Source organism: Aspergillus affinis (genome assembly GCF_023601865.1).
Source record: "Aspergillus affinis strain CMG 70 chromosome Unknown NODE_61_length_193485_cov_92_287067, whole genome shotgun sequence".
In the NCBI taxonomy this organism is placed as follows: domain Eukaryota; kingdom Fungi; phylum Ascomycota; class Eurotiomycetes; order Eurotiales; family Aspergillaceae; genus Aspergillus; species Aspergillus affinis.
In genome coordinates this window covers 181,411-193,485 of record NW_026515842.1, presented here as the reverse complement: position 1 = coordinate 193,485, position 12,075 = coordinate 181,411, and the positions used below count along the sequence as shown (strand labels likewise).

The window sequence follows — 12,075 nt, the reverse complement described above, 5'->3', positions numbered from 1 at the left end:
ACCCACCGAGCATATACCTACATTCAGTTGAATCGATAGGATATCTGCTTAGGGCAATGACCAAGTCAACCGACACTAACTAAATGAAAAAGTACTGCATTATTGTATTTTCATTTTCAATATAGCTCAATTAGAGTGCTCAAGAACGTGGCCTAAGATTCAAAGTTGGAGAATCACACGCCATGAGACACAGCCCGAAAGAATGGCAATTATTGAGACCTGGATGCTCGGGACATGTACTGTGTGTCACCCAATCGGTGGTGCTGAAGACTCTACTATGATCTAATTCTCCTCAATACATGCTATATGTATGCGGAACAATACAGTCAGTAAATAGTACAAACTCTGCGGGATAAAATATTCCCGATACAGATAGAGATATTCATGGAGACACACCGGCAAGGTCCTAGGACCAAATCCCAGTTTGGTTAAGCTTTTTGCACGTGCTTGTCCCACCGGACTACTACTACCGTGAAGGAGTATCTGACTTTACTTCTGATCGTTATAGGTGTAGGTCTGGCTCTCGTCATTCCATAAGCAACATATCGTAAGCACGAATGGACGAAGGGAGAAATGGATGGCTTGACTGAATTTAACATACAAAACGTGCCCTCCTTAGCCCAAAGCAATCGTTGCTTATTGTTTTTCATGGAGATATCTTAACAATTCACGTGTACGGATATATTTCAGGTCAAGGAGGGTGAAATAGCACCAATGCCTATGCTATTTACTAGCGACAGATGAATAAACGATCTCCTCAAACTTTGACAGAAGTGCAATTGCGTCCGGCTCACCGGAGGGAATCAATTGTGAGAGATACACTCCGGCGATGCCGTTCTGAGGATCTATCCACTGAAGCACCGTATTAGCGTATGTTCAAGATTCAATTGGGAGAAAAACATTTACCCAATAACAGTTTGCCATGCCCGACCACGTCAGCGAATGCGAACCTCGTTTTCCTACCACGGATTGCAAATTGAGCAGACCTCCGAGTCCAAAGTTGATTGGTGTCGAGGATGGGACCGAATTCAAGATACTGTTCCTGTAGGATGGATGGCTGTCTGATAAATTGTCAAGTCCAACTGTATGTTGCAGTTGTGGCTTGAACATTAAATCGACCATCTCTTCACCCAAAATTTTGTCATCCTTTCGCAAGATAGCTCCGTATATTTTCAGCAAATCGGTGGCGCTTGCAAACAGTCCTCCACCACCAAAGTGTTCTTTAGCAGGGTAGGGCCGCTTGCTCAACCGGACCTTCTTCAAGCCTTCAGTTTCTGAGCGCTCCCAGCATTGAACTAGTCTGTCTTGTATGTCTCGGCGGTCGGAAACGAAAGTGATGTCGTTGATGCCGAGTGGATCGAAGATGTGGTATTGCATATAATCACCTAGTTTCATGTCACCGTTGACCCGTTCCACCTGAGATGAAAGAAGAAAAATTGTTAGGGAACCAGGAGGAGAGAATATTTGTGGTAGCCACCAACCATTTTTCCAGCCCAATCAATACCAGGGGAGTACTCCCATTGCTCTCCTGGATGGCGTATAAGAATGGGTTCGAAAGATTCCGCCTGTACAACGCGTCAACAATATGTTGATTGATATTGAACACAAGTATCTTCAGTAAAATTGCGAAGCTGGGGCTGTCACTAGGGTGGTGTCTTACAACTGTTCCGCCCTCAAGTGTTTTGCGGTTTCTCAGTTTCTGGAGCCGAGCCAGATCGGGGTGCATACTTTCAAATCCGTATGCCATTCCGCTCGAGTGTGTTAGTAGGTGGCTGTAACAGTGTTAGTCTATCAATTATGCCTCCTGCTTAACTTGATGGTTTTCTTACCGAAGGGTTACGACTCCTTTGCTATCCTCCAAGACAGGGTCTCCGTCCTTGTCAAATCGGACTAAAACCTTGGGATTTTGGAATTCTCTAAGGACTTTGGAAATGTCGTTGTCCAAAGCCAAGATGCCCTTTTCGACACATTGCAGGACTGCAATTGTCGTTATAAGTTTGGTGCATGACGCGATGTGATAGATCGGATTACCCGAAGGCTGCTCGATATTCTTGTCATTGGCACAGTCAAATGATTTCACGTACTCGAATGTGCCTGCACGAAGAACGTTAATCAAGCGTAAGGGTCACTGACGACTTTTGCACCAAATCCCCGTACGTACCATCTTTGTTCACCGCGCCCAGGGTAATAGGTCCTTGCAAGGGCGGATGGTTGGGACCGCTAGGCTTCATAAATTGAGCAACTATCTGATCCAAGGAATCCATTGTACGACGCGTCCTTTGAACAGACTGACTGGGAGAGGGTAACTTGGAAAGGTTCTCGCAAGATTTCTCATGGTTTTTGTCTCCTAAATCCATAGCAAGAGTCTTATATACTATTCCTAATCGTCACTCTTACTAAGTAATAAAGTGTGACGTCACAATTTAACTCCAAGTCTCAGTCTCCACTTTCCATTCTAGGCCTTTTGCCAAGACACACAGTATACCAGCTTCTACTGAACTTAGAGCGGTTATTAACGTTTGCCCACAAATATTGGCAGCGTTACTCCTTAGAGACCCAAGTACTTATACACATATCGGCAGGAGTATGATACTAGACTGCGCTATATCCGCGCCGAGTCGTAATCTCGCGTTCTCGCTCAAACGGGAAAGTAGGCGGGACCCGGGTCATAGACAAATGGGTCCAATTCCATAGAAGTCTCCCCAGTGGATCCATGGAGGGGAACTTTCAATGCCGTCATGCCGAGGCTTGGCCGTTCAGATATAATTCCGATCTTTCGACTCGGAAACTATACCTTTCCTAGGCTTATCTTCTTCACCCAGGACAGAAATACACCAAATGGTTGACATTGATATCTTCATAGTTAACAACTTGAGGCGTCTCATTCCTAGCCAGTCGTTTTATACAGCAGGCAGTGTAGGATTTTGGGATATCTTCTAAGGTAAACAATTACGCTGTTACGGACATGCTAGTCACCAATCAATGTGGAGACCTCCATGATGGGCCACCGAGAGCCAACCAATCTATCTGTCATCAGAATCACGTGCAACATCCTATACTCTGGCATCCCCAGGTATTCAGGGAAAAGAGAAACCGTGATCATGCTCACTCAGCAAGAGTATGATACGCCCTAAGCAGACCCACTCGGCAGAGGTTATCCTATATACTCGTCTTCCCAGCCAGCCTCACCCGCGTTCACGGGAATGGGTCTGTTTCACAATCCGAGATTTTTCATAATGGGCTTGGGTTTGCCGCAGTCTAGTACCTACACCCACACCCCGTGCCAATAATAGCAGGCGCCGCTTCAGTCGACGTAGATAGGACTCTAAACGCTTGAAGAATAGCCTTCAAGTAGCTTGCGAATAAAAACTTAACCTTAAGAGAAACCGACGAAGAGACGGAACACGAAGGAGCAAGAGCGGAAAGAGGACGCTGTATGGACTTTGAGAGATCTGAACGAAACACAGGAAGCGACCATGTAATATAAAATAGCATATAGTGCCTTATTGGCTTTAGGCCACCAGGCGTAATAAATTTGTATGTGTATAGATTTTATCCTCCTTCAGCCTAGCCCACGGGGGCGGTGTTCACGCATGGTGCGTGCCCATGTCTAGCTCACGTTGACTGACGTTGTTCTGTGCACGACACACATTGACTCCGAAGGCCAGGCCCGGTCGGTTTACTTTCTTCACTACTCACCACTACGTTTCGACAACAGCGACACAGAACTGGATGTTCGGTAACTCAGGATAATGGAACACTCCGTTACTCCGCTTTCTTCAGCCCTGGGCGAGGGCGAAGCGAACAGGGTCGGCGATCACCCCAACCACGTCGACGCAGAGGCTGAGGCCAAGGCCAACAAGCAGCGCAGGAAGGTTCAAAACCGGAAGAACCAAAGAGCACATCGTGAGTCTTTCCCTCAATGCCGCACCCGCTGCTGAGCTTATAAGCTTTGAAGGACTGCGGATTAGGGAGCAAAACCCGGGGTCTGTTCGAACGTCGCGCCCGTTCCAAGTCAGGCGCTGGCGCGTGGACGAACCTGATGAGTGTCCCTCCCAAGACGTCTTGTTAGCATCAAAAGGCGCAACCGCCACCCACATCTCCTCTCAACCACCTCCCAATCACGTCAGTACATCAATGCTCACACCTGGGCGCGCCCGAGTCATTCGAGGGCCACCGCCCACCACCTCAGTCCATGCCCAGACGTCCCTAACGCCCCCATCCTTTATCTTCCCCCTCTCAACCGATCACCTCCTCCATCTCGTCCAATATAATGTCTTCCGCGCCTTTGTCTCTAACAAGCGCACTCTTAATACCCTTTTAACGGGCTGGACCGATAACCCTCCCTCCCCAACTACCTGTCCCATCAGTGGTCCTTACCGTGACGACACAACCGTCTACCCCCTGAACCCCAATATTCCTCTCTCCCTCGTCCCGACCCGCCTCCAGCAAACCCGCTTGCACCCCTTCTGGATCAACCTCTTTCCCTTCCCCTGCGTCCGTGACAATCTTATAAGGCGCGAAGGAAGTTTCGACCACTGGGAGCTGCTACAAGACCTCATCGGTGAGCTTATGAGTGCCACGCCGGCTCGAAAGCAACGAGGTACGCCCCTCACCATCACTGTCTCCGACCCCCAAACCATGTGGACACCACCCCTCACAGCAGGACGTGACGAGGATGAGACCACTGCGGGGCGTAAGGGACTTATTGTTTGGGGTGAACCGCACGACATGCAGAGCTGGGAGGCTACCCCCGGCTTTCTTGAGAAGTGGTCGTGGGCTGTGGAGGGATGTGACGATTTAGTTGAATCTAGTAACCGCTGGAGGCTGATGAGAGGAGAGGAACCTATGCACCTCTGAATCGAAAAGGTAGCCGCTATGCCGAATAAGTCTTAAGGCAAGTGAAGGAATGCCGGCCAAGGGAAATACGAACTATCCTGAGAGTACTGTCGGCCATAGACTACACCTTATATTAGATAACAGACGGACGATTATGACCACTACACGCAAACCGCCATAGCTGAAAACGTTGCACCCCACATCGTCGTTACTGGGACTTCCACCTTACATAGTGCTAACAACAAGGACGGCTTTCTACCTGTCGAAGTTTTTGTCGATTCGAAGAGCTGAAGACTCGCCGCGGAGGTTGACATTGTCTCGTAGGCGAATCTCCGGATTTCGAGGCGCATGATGTCCACCTATTGCGCAACCAACTTCAGTCCCTCCCCCCCTCACTTCCGGATGAAAAGGCGGACAACGAAGGTGTTCGGGGCCTGAGCGTCGTGATGTTGGAGCTTCATATTACAAGGTTATGGACAGTAATGCAACCCATGCACCTAGGGGATGTAAGATAAATGTTTTCTCATTTCATGGAGTTGAATTATAGCAAGGTAAATTGAACGGCAAAGATATTGTTGAAGCTGCGTCAGGTTCGGGAATTCTAGGATTTTATCGGGAGCTGAATCAACCTGAGGAAGTTGCTTGCTTGCGATTTGTTTCATATGCGCCGCGTCTGGATTCCGGGTTTAGACGGAGCAGGCCTAACTCATCAAGTCCGGCACGTCTCCTAGCTAGAACGTCCACGCCTGCTTTCGCCGTCTCGCGTCTATAAACACGCGAACCAGAATGTTATGAATCGCGCTATTCTACCGCTGCTCGCAAGTCCGGGGCAGACGGCGCCCCCGAAAGTAGTTACGTAGACTTCCTTCATCTCATCACCGGGAGGGAAGCCGAGGGCCGTGTGCCGAGGCGGCTGCTACCTTTGTCGGCTAGGGAAAATCCGCTTCTTGAAACCGAGTTATACTAACGAAACCAGGATCGACGTAGCTCTTCGCTCGGGGAAAACGGGAATAGCGCGTAATGAGGCTTTCCCAAGCTGCCCTGTTGAAGGTCGGCCTGATTACCGAAACATTGAGTGCGCGCACACACCACGATGCTCGTAAGGCCCAACATTGTCGTCTTCGATACTGATGTCTTCAACTGGTCGCGCGCCTTCGTTGTTGGCAGCTTCCTGTCTGCCCCTGCGCGCCGTAATCTGTGTTGCTGTCGCACCAAGGCCCTCGTCTTCGGCGGCGACAGCGCCGCGTGCTGCAACGACGCCTAGGTCCTCGATGCCACATAGTCGTCGGCATAGCTCACAGGACCCGAGACCCATGGGGGTGGTACGGTGGCCTTACAGTCTAGCAACTAGGAGTATCCACAACAAGGGCACAGCCTAGCATGATTTCTGTTCTCGCCACGACAACGCCGAGAGATCAGTCTATTGACCCGGACGTGAAGTGATCGTGCTACAAATAAATCATAATGGTACCACGAATTGTATGGCTCCGTGGTTCATAGGGATGTATTCATCAAAGGAAATCACGAGTTTTGACTGTGTACTGAGGGCCAGACCGCTCTTGGCTCCCTACTCCTCGTCCGGCAATCCTACAAGCTTGAGCGAGTCGCTCCACAGCCTCGTCGCCTTCTCCACTTCGTAGGCGTGCGGGGAATACCCGGGCGCAGAAAACTTGTCATCCCCTTCCGCATATGGCTCTGCCACGGCGCAGTTGACGAGGTACTTACCGCCCTCATGTTCCCATGCCTTGCCGACAGCAGCCCACACCGATGTTGCGGCACCCTGCTCAACGCTTTTCATGGTGGGGTACAAGAACTCCATCCCTTTGAAGGCATCCGGGGGCATGTGCTGGGTCAGCCCCGTCTGGACAAGGCCGGGATGGACGCTGGTGGAGTGTAGGTGGCGCGAGCCATAGCGGCGCTCGATCTCGTTGGCCATGTATATGTTGGCCGTCTTGGATTGGCCGTAGGCCACACTAGGGTCATAGCCTCCTTTCTGGAAGTCGTAGTTGTCGGGGTTATTGATCCCGTGGACGTTGTGGGCCGAGGAAGCGAGACTGACGACGCGGGACGGGAGGTCGGGGGAGGCGGCAGCGAGGAGAGCGGGCTCCAAGAGCTTGTAGAAGAGGAAATGCGAGAGGTGGTTCGTGCCGAACTGGAGTTCGTGGCCATCGGCGGTTAGGCGGAGGTCGGGGATGGCCATGATGCCGGCATTGTTCACGAGAATGTGAATCTTGGAGGTCTTGGCGAGAATGGCGGCAGCGGCGGCACTGACGGAAGAGAGGGTTGCCTGGTCCATCTCGATAATCTCCATGCGGGAAGGTTCAAAGATACCAGCGAGGGCGGTTTGGGCCTTGGCGACGTCACGAGCCGTGAGAAAGAGGGTGGCGCCAGTGGTGGCCAGGGCGCGAGTTGTTTCGATGCCGATGCCAGAAGACGTACCGGTGATGACAATGACCTTGCCCTTGAGCTTGCCTTCAACGCCCTCGTCCTTGATAATTTGCAGGGCCGTCGGGCGCGCGTCGCCAGGGCCGTTTGGCTTAGCGTGGGCTTCAGCGTAGCGCGACATGATTGCGTTGGCGAGAGATACTGAGAGATGGTGATGAGGAACAAGACTTGCTTAGGTATCACGAGGAGTACTGATGTGATATTGGGAAGTTAGATTCGGAAGTCGAGTGGAAGCAGGAGGGGAAAGTGGTTCACATATGTAGTCAACTCACTTAACGTCTACACGGCGCCGTGGGCCCATTGTAGGAGAGCATTACTTGGGATGGCCATGACTTACAAATCACCGTACACTTTAGAGACCCTTTCCGGCAATAAGCCAGACTGAAAGCCCGTACCGCCCCTTCATGAATGGTTCATGGATGAAGATCAAATGATATAACGTCATGCTGTGCCCTTTCCTCGTCCTGTACCATTCCCATCACTAGACCTTGCCAACTCCCGCCAAGACTTCTTGGCGGTTCTTGGCGGGAGTACAATCCCAAATATTATGCCAAGACTAGTTGAACTGCCTATTTAGGTAATTTTATTACTAAAATAGGATTAGCTTAGTCCCATGGGACTAAAATTTACTCTAGTCCCACGGGGATGGGAGTAAAAAATTTCTACTCCCGTGGGAGTTGGCAAGGTCTACCCATCACTGATCCATTACTCGCTGTGATGACCTTTTTCCCCTTTCGGGCTAGCCACTCTCTCCACAAATAGTAAGTTCCAGAGCCAGAGCTCCAGTAGTTCCTGATTATCAATGTTTCTAAGGTCTGGAGTTAAGCTATGGGGCTAATGTCATCGAGTGGAGCTAGATAAACTGTTGTTCAAATTTGGTCAGACACACTAGGCCGAAAAGGGGGAAAATGTCATCACGGTGGGTCATAGATCTGTGACGGGAATGGAACATGTTGATTGTTTCATTCAAAGGCCGGCGTTAACTTACGGATTTATTCCTATCGCCAGGAATGACTATGGCTCGGAGTAAGACGGGGGCCGAAGTTGATGTGGCAATGGTAATAATGTTGTTCCGCGTGGAACATAAATAGGCGTCAAGCGGAACGTGATATGCAATCGCTTCTCCCTTTTTCTGCTACACCACCGTCGTCAACTCCTACCTGACTTTCCAAAGAATCCCAACAACTCGCTTCATCATGGCCTCAAGTCCTTCCTCGACGAACCTTAGAGAGCGCATTGAGGCTACTGCCCGAGCCTTCTTGTCAGCGTACGAAGAGGGCGGGGCCCAGGACGACGCCTCCATCATCAACCGCGACGTCACAGCGGACTGCACCCGGTACCTGCTTCCCGCGTCCGTTCCCCAGGCCTTTGGCCTACCGGCAGACTTCTTTTTCGACACGACGAAGTATCAGGAGACTTTTGCAAAGGACATCAAGGTGTTGAAATTCAGGAACAACATCATTGCGAACTTAGTCATCGATACTGAGGCCCGCCGGGCCGCTTTTACATCTATTGCAGACGTGCACGCTATAAGCGGAGAGTGGTATCACGCCGAGTTGGCTTGGTTCTTGTACTTCAACGAGGATGGGTCCAAAGTCAAGAAGGTGGTTGAGTTCTGCGACAAGGACGTAATCTTGAGAATGGCAAACACGGCTGCCTAGTTCTTCTTGCAGCGTACAGAGTTCGAAGGAAATCTAGACGGATCTTTGTTCAATATAAACTCAAGATATACGTTGTGACCCTTTTTATTCTTTTGTCTTCGTACGATATCATAGAACCTGGTGATGGCAACCACTTAGTTTAATAGACAGATATAGGTGGGTCTATATCGTATGAAGTTAATCACTATAGCCCTCTCTTGGCTGCGACAACGCCCAAAAAGGTGGAGTCATTTTTGACGACGCCAAGATATCTTTGGGCACTCTTGGCAAAATATGTGCATAAAATAACCTAAAGGGGTAATTTATGTATTACTTTTGCATGGTCATGGGCCTTGGGCCCATGATCGGGCGATGTTGCAGTCTATAGAGAACCGGCTTTGAAGCCACGTATACGGGCTATATCAAGGTGTAATAGTATAGAGAAACAGGGCATAGATTCAGTAGATGCCTAGCTTAGTAAGTAATTCTAGTTGAATTAATTTAATGGCGTTTTGGTTGAGATAAATACATTTAGATTTAATGGTTTGAAATAGGTGCGCCACTCGCTTGTTGAATACGTTACATAGTTAGGGAGCGATTCCTTTATTCAGCAATAAAACGGAATTGCCAGACATTATCCTGTTTATATGCGGTCGCCGGCTTTGACGTAGGGCTTGATGCTCTGGTACGCCGTCATCCCAGTGGTAGATACTCCAGCAGCGTGATCAAGATCCCACGCCCTTAGGTAATACGGCGTATCCATCTCGTGGTAGCACCACGTACTGCGATAGGGAATCGTACGGCGTACGTGGTTCGACGCGGCCAAGAATGTTGTCGCCGACCCTGAATTTCAGAATACGATCAGATCGAAGCTTATCTATCTCAACTTTCATTAACGCCCACAGGTTCTCAATTGGATATAAATCAGGCGAATGCGGAGGCCATTCCATGACCTCAATCTCCATATCTTGTAATACTTCCCGGAAGACGTGCGCTGTATGCGTTGGCGCATTATCATGCTGAAAAATGCAGACTTCATTAGACATCAAGATAGGTATGATTCGGAGGTATAAATCCCGGATAACGAATACTATTCACACCTCCACGTTCCGAGTCCGGATCCCCGAGGAGAGGAATTAGGCCAGTCCGACGTGTAGCACCCGATAAAGCAGCCCAAACATCTACTGAACTTGCTTCACTCGTGGAAGTCCTTTAACTTGCCCGAGTCGAGGCTGGTCTTTTGGCCGAGTGAATGTCCATTCACGGCGTACACCGATCCTTGCTCGACTGTACATTTGTCAGACCAAAAGACTCAAGCCCAGTCGTCGGGCGTAAAATATTGATACCGAACAGCCCATTGAAGCCGTTTAATCGCATGTTCCTTGGTCAAATAAGATCTCCAGCTACAACTCCAATTCCGGAGGTTTTAGGTATTCAATAGACGTCGGATGGAGTCGATATGGGCTTTAAGTGAGACCTCAGTAAGGAGGTCTTCGCGGGTAACTCGGGGATTCTCGTCAATCGCGTCTAAAAGACGTACTTTATCGGCTTCTTTAAGCTTTTTTCGGCCGGCCAGAGCAAGGCTTTGAAACGCCGGTACGCCTTTCTTGCTCCTTTTTAATGGTATAACGTATAGTAGATAGAGCAATCCATGGGTAGCTCTTATGGATACGTTTATAACCTCATTGAACGGCCGAGTGAAGCTCACAGATCCTTTCACGGAGGGCCGGGATAAGCTCTGAACGTGAAGGTATGTTTAGAAGGGCTTATAGTAAGAGGTAGACTTTACAAACAGTAAAAAATAGGTAAAAAGAAGGCTGAAAACGCGAGACTTACATGCCATATATTAGACTAGATTAGCATGTTTTAAGTAGGCGGTGTAAGCCATAATGAAAGGCGGTATAGGGGTGGGTCAGGGGGAGGTGAGGGGGTTTAAAACTTTTGCTGCGTCACTGTAGACCCGTTCAACAATGGTCTATTATTAGTTCAATCAATCAATCGCCTCATGATTCGTTCCCTCGGTACTAGCGCGTACGGATATCCTGCGATCCGACAGTAGCGAATTGAGGGCATTGCTCGTATGGTCGGAGCCACTAGGATCGATCAAGGTAAGGCACACGCTAAAACAGCATGCTGCATTATCCCCACCGCTATGTACAAATGGGCACAGTTGCCTCATTGCCATCTCCATAAAGCCGATGCGCGCACCTATTAAACTTGCGCCTCACGGGTATTTTTCCAGCGTCTTTGGAGATGCTTCTCTATACATCTGGCGGAAAAGGTTCCATGCGTTATATTTTCATCCATGGGAACCATGAAATCGGCTCTTTCTCTGACGAGGTAACTGTGGATGCAAAAATTGTGGTTTTCACTGGACGAGGCAACATGTATGTCGTAAATGGTTCTTTACACGAGAAGTATTGACAAAGTGGGTAGTGTATACGGCGACAACTCCGATAATTCCTCTACAAAGTATTCTTTCAGCAATGGAGTCTGTACTCATGTTGATGGCCAACCTAATAAGTTTGTTCCTGCTCGGGACTTCACTAAACGGCTTTTGAAAAACGTTTCCATTCCCACCTTTATCATGGGGGAAATTCCTACGTTAAGTTATTTAGAAATAACGGATAGGCTAATGACTAACATGGTCTGATGCTTTTTGTCTAGCGATCAAATCGGCTTTTCCTCAAAACCGCAGGACGATGTTCTTTACCTGTACGAATTGTTTTACCTTTCACCTTCGAGTCCGCTCCGCTCCTTAATTTAGCCCACGCTGATGTTTTCTCAGAGCAGTAATGGTATATGGCAGAAGTGACCGTGCACCTTGCAGTCTCGACGACAGAGTCTACCTTGGCAAAACAATGCGGAGCTTTGTGCCGTACTTTGTTCAGTCAATATCTATTAGAAGTGACAGTTACCTCCCAGGCGATGCACAGACTTTGTGCAAAGAAATCACTAAATGTCTCGAGCTGAAAGAAGATGAGAAGGAGTTGAATGATTTTATCGAAGTATATCGAAATCGCTATTTCCGCAATACTTACGTACCGAAAGAGGCTATTCTTGAATCATGCTTGCTTCACATTATCAAAATGCCTTTCGATTTCAATTCTTCCATCATGTATGGTTTAATTAAGCAATGAGATTTTTACTA

At 48.9% G+C, this 12,075-nt stretch overlaps 5 protein-coding genes across 5 annotated transcripts; 2 read left to right on the top strand and 3 right to left on the bottom strand.

The window, feature by feature from the left end:
* Positions 1-723: 723 nt before the first annotated feature.
* KD926_009012 (serine hydrolase domain-containing protein) lies at positions 724-2,264 on the bottom strand (the record flags this gene model as incomplete). Its single annotated transcript, XM_053101606.1, has 6 exons — positions 724-852; positions 907-1,416; positions 1,482-1,565; positions 1,661-1,772; positions 1,830-2,094; positions 2,162-2,264. The coding sequence occupies 6 exons, from the start codon at positions 2,262-2,264 to the stop codon at positions 724-726; spliced, it is 1,203 nt and encodes a 400-aa protein (XP_052954892.1).
* A 1,488-nt stretch (positions 2,265-3,752) lies between these two features.
* On the top strand, positions 3,753-4,860 carry KD926_009011 (uncharacterized protein; the record flags this gene model as incomplete). Its single annotated transcript, XM_053101605.1, has 2 exons — positions 3,753-3,906; positions 3,959-4,860. 2 exons carry the CDS (start codon positions 3,753-3,755, stop codon positions 4,858-4,860), a joined length of 1,056 nt encoding a protein of 351 aa, XP_052954891.1.
* A 603-nt stretch (positions 4,861-5,463) lies between these two features.
* On the bottom strand, positions 5,464-6,154 carry KD926_009010 (uncharacterized protein; the record flags this gene model as incomplete). The annotated part of the gene is made up of 3 exons (XM_053101604.1): positions 5,464-5,605; positions 5,808-5,880; positions 5,929-6,154. 3 exons carry the CDS (start codon positions 6,152-6,154, stop codon positions 5,464-5,466), a joined length of 441 nt encoding a protein of 146 aa, XP_052954890.1.
* A 252-nt stretch (positions 6,155-6,406) lies between these two features.
* On the bottom strand, positions 6,407-7,405 carry KD926_009009 (uncharacterized protein; the record flags this gene model as incomplete). Its single annotated transcript, XM_053101603.1, has 1 exon — positions 6,407-7,405. One exon carries the CDS (start codon positions 7,403-7,405, stop codon positions 6,407-6,409), a length of 999 nt encoding a protein of 332 aa, XP_052954889.1.
* Positions 7,406-8,480: 1,075 nt separating this feature from the next.
* Positions 8,481-8,945, top strand: KD926_009008 (uncharacterized protein; the record flags this gene model as incomplete). Its single annotated transcript, XM_053101602.1, has 1 exon — positions 8,481-8,945. One exon carries the CDS (start codon positions 8,481-8,483, stop codon positions 8,943-8,945), a length of 465 nt encoding a protein of 154 aa, XP_052954888.1.
* Positions 8,946-12,075: the final 3,130 nt, after the last annotated feature.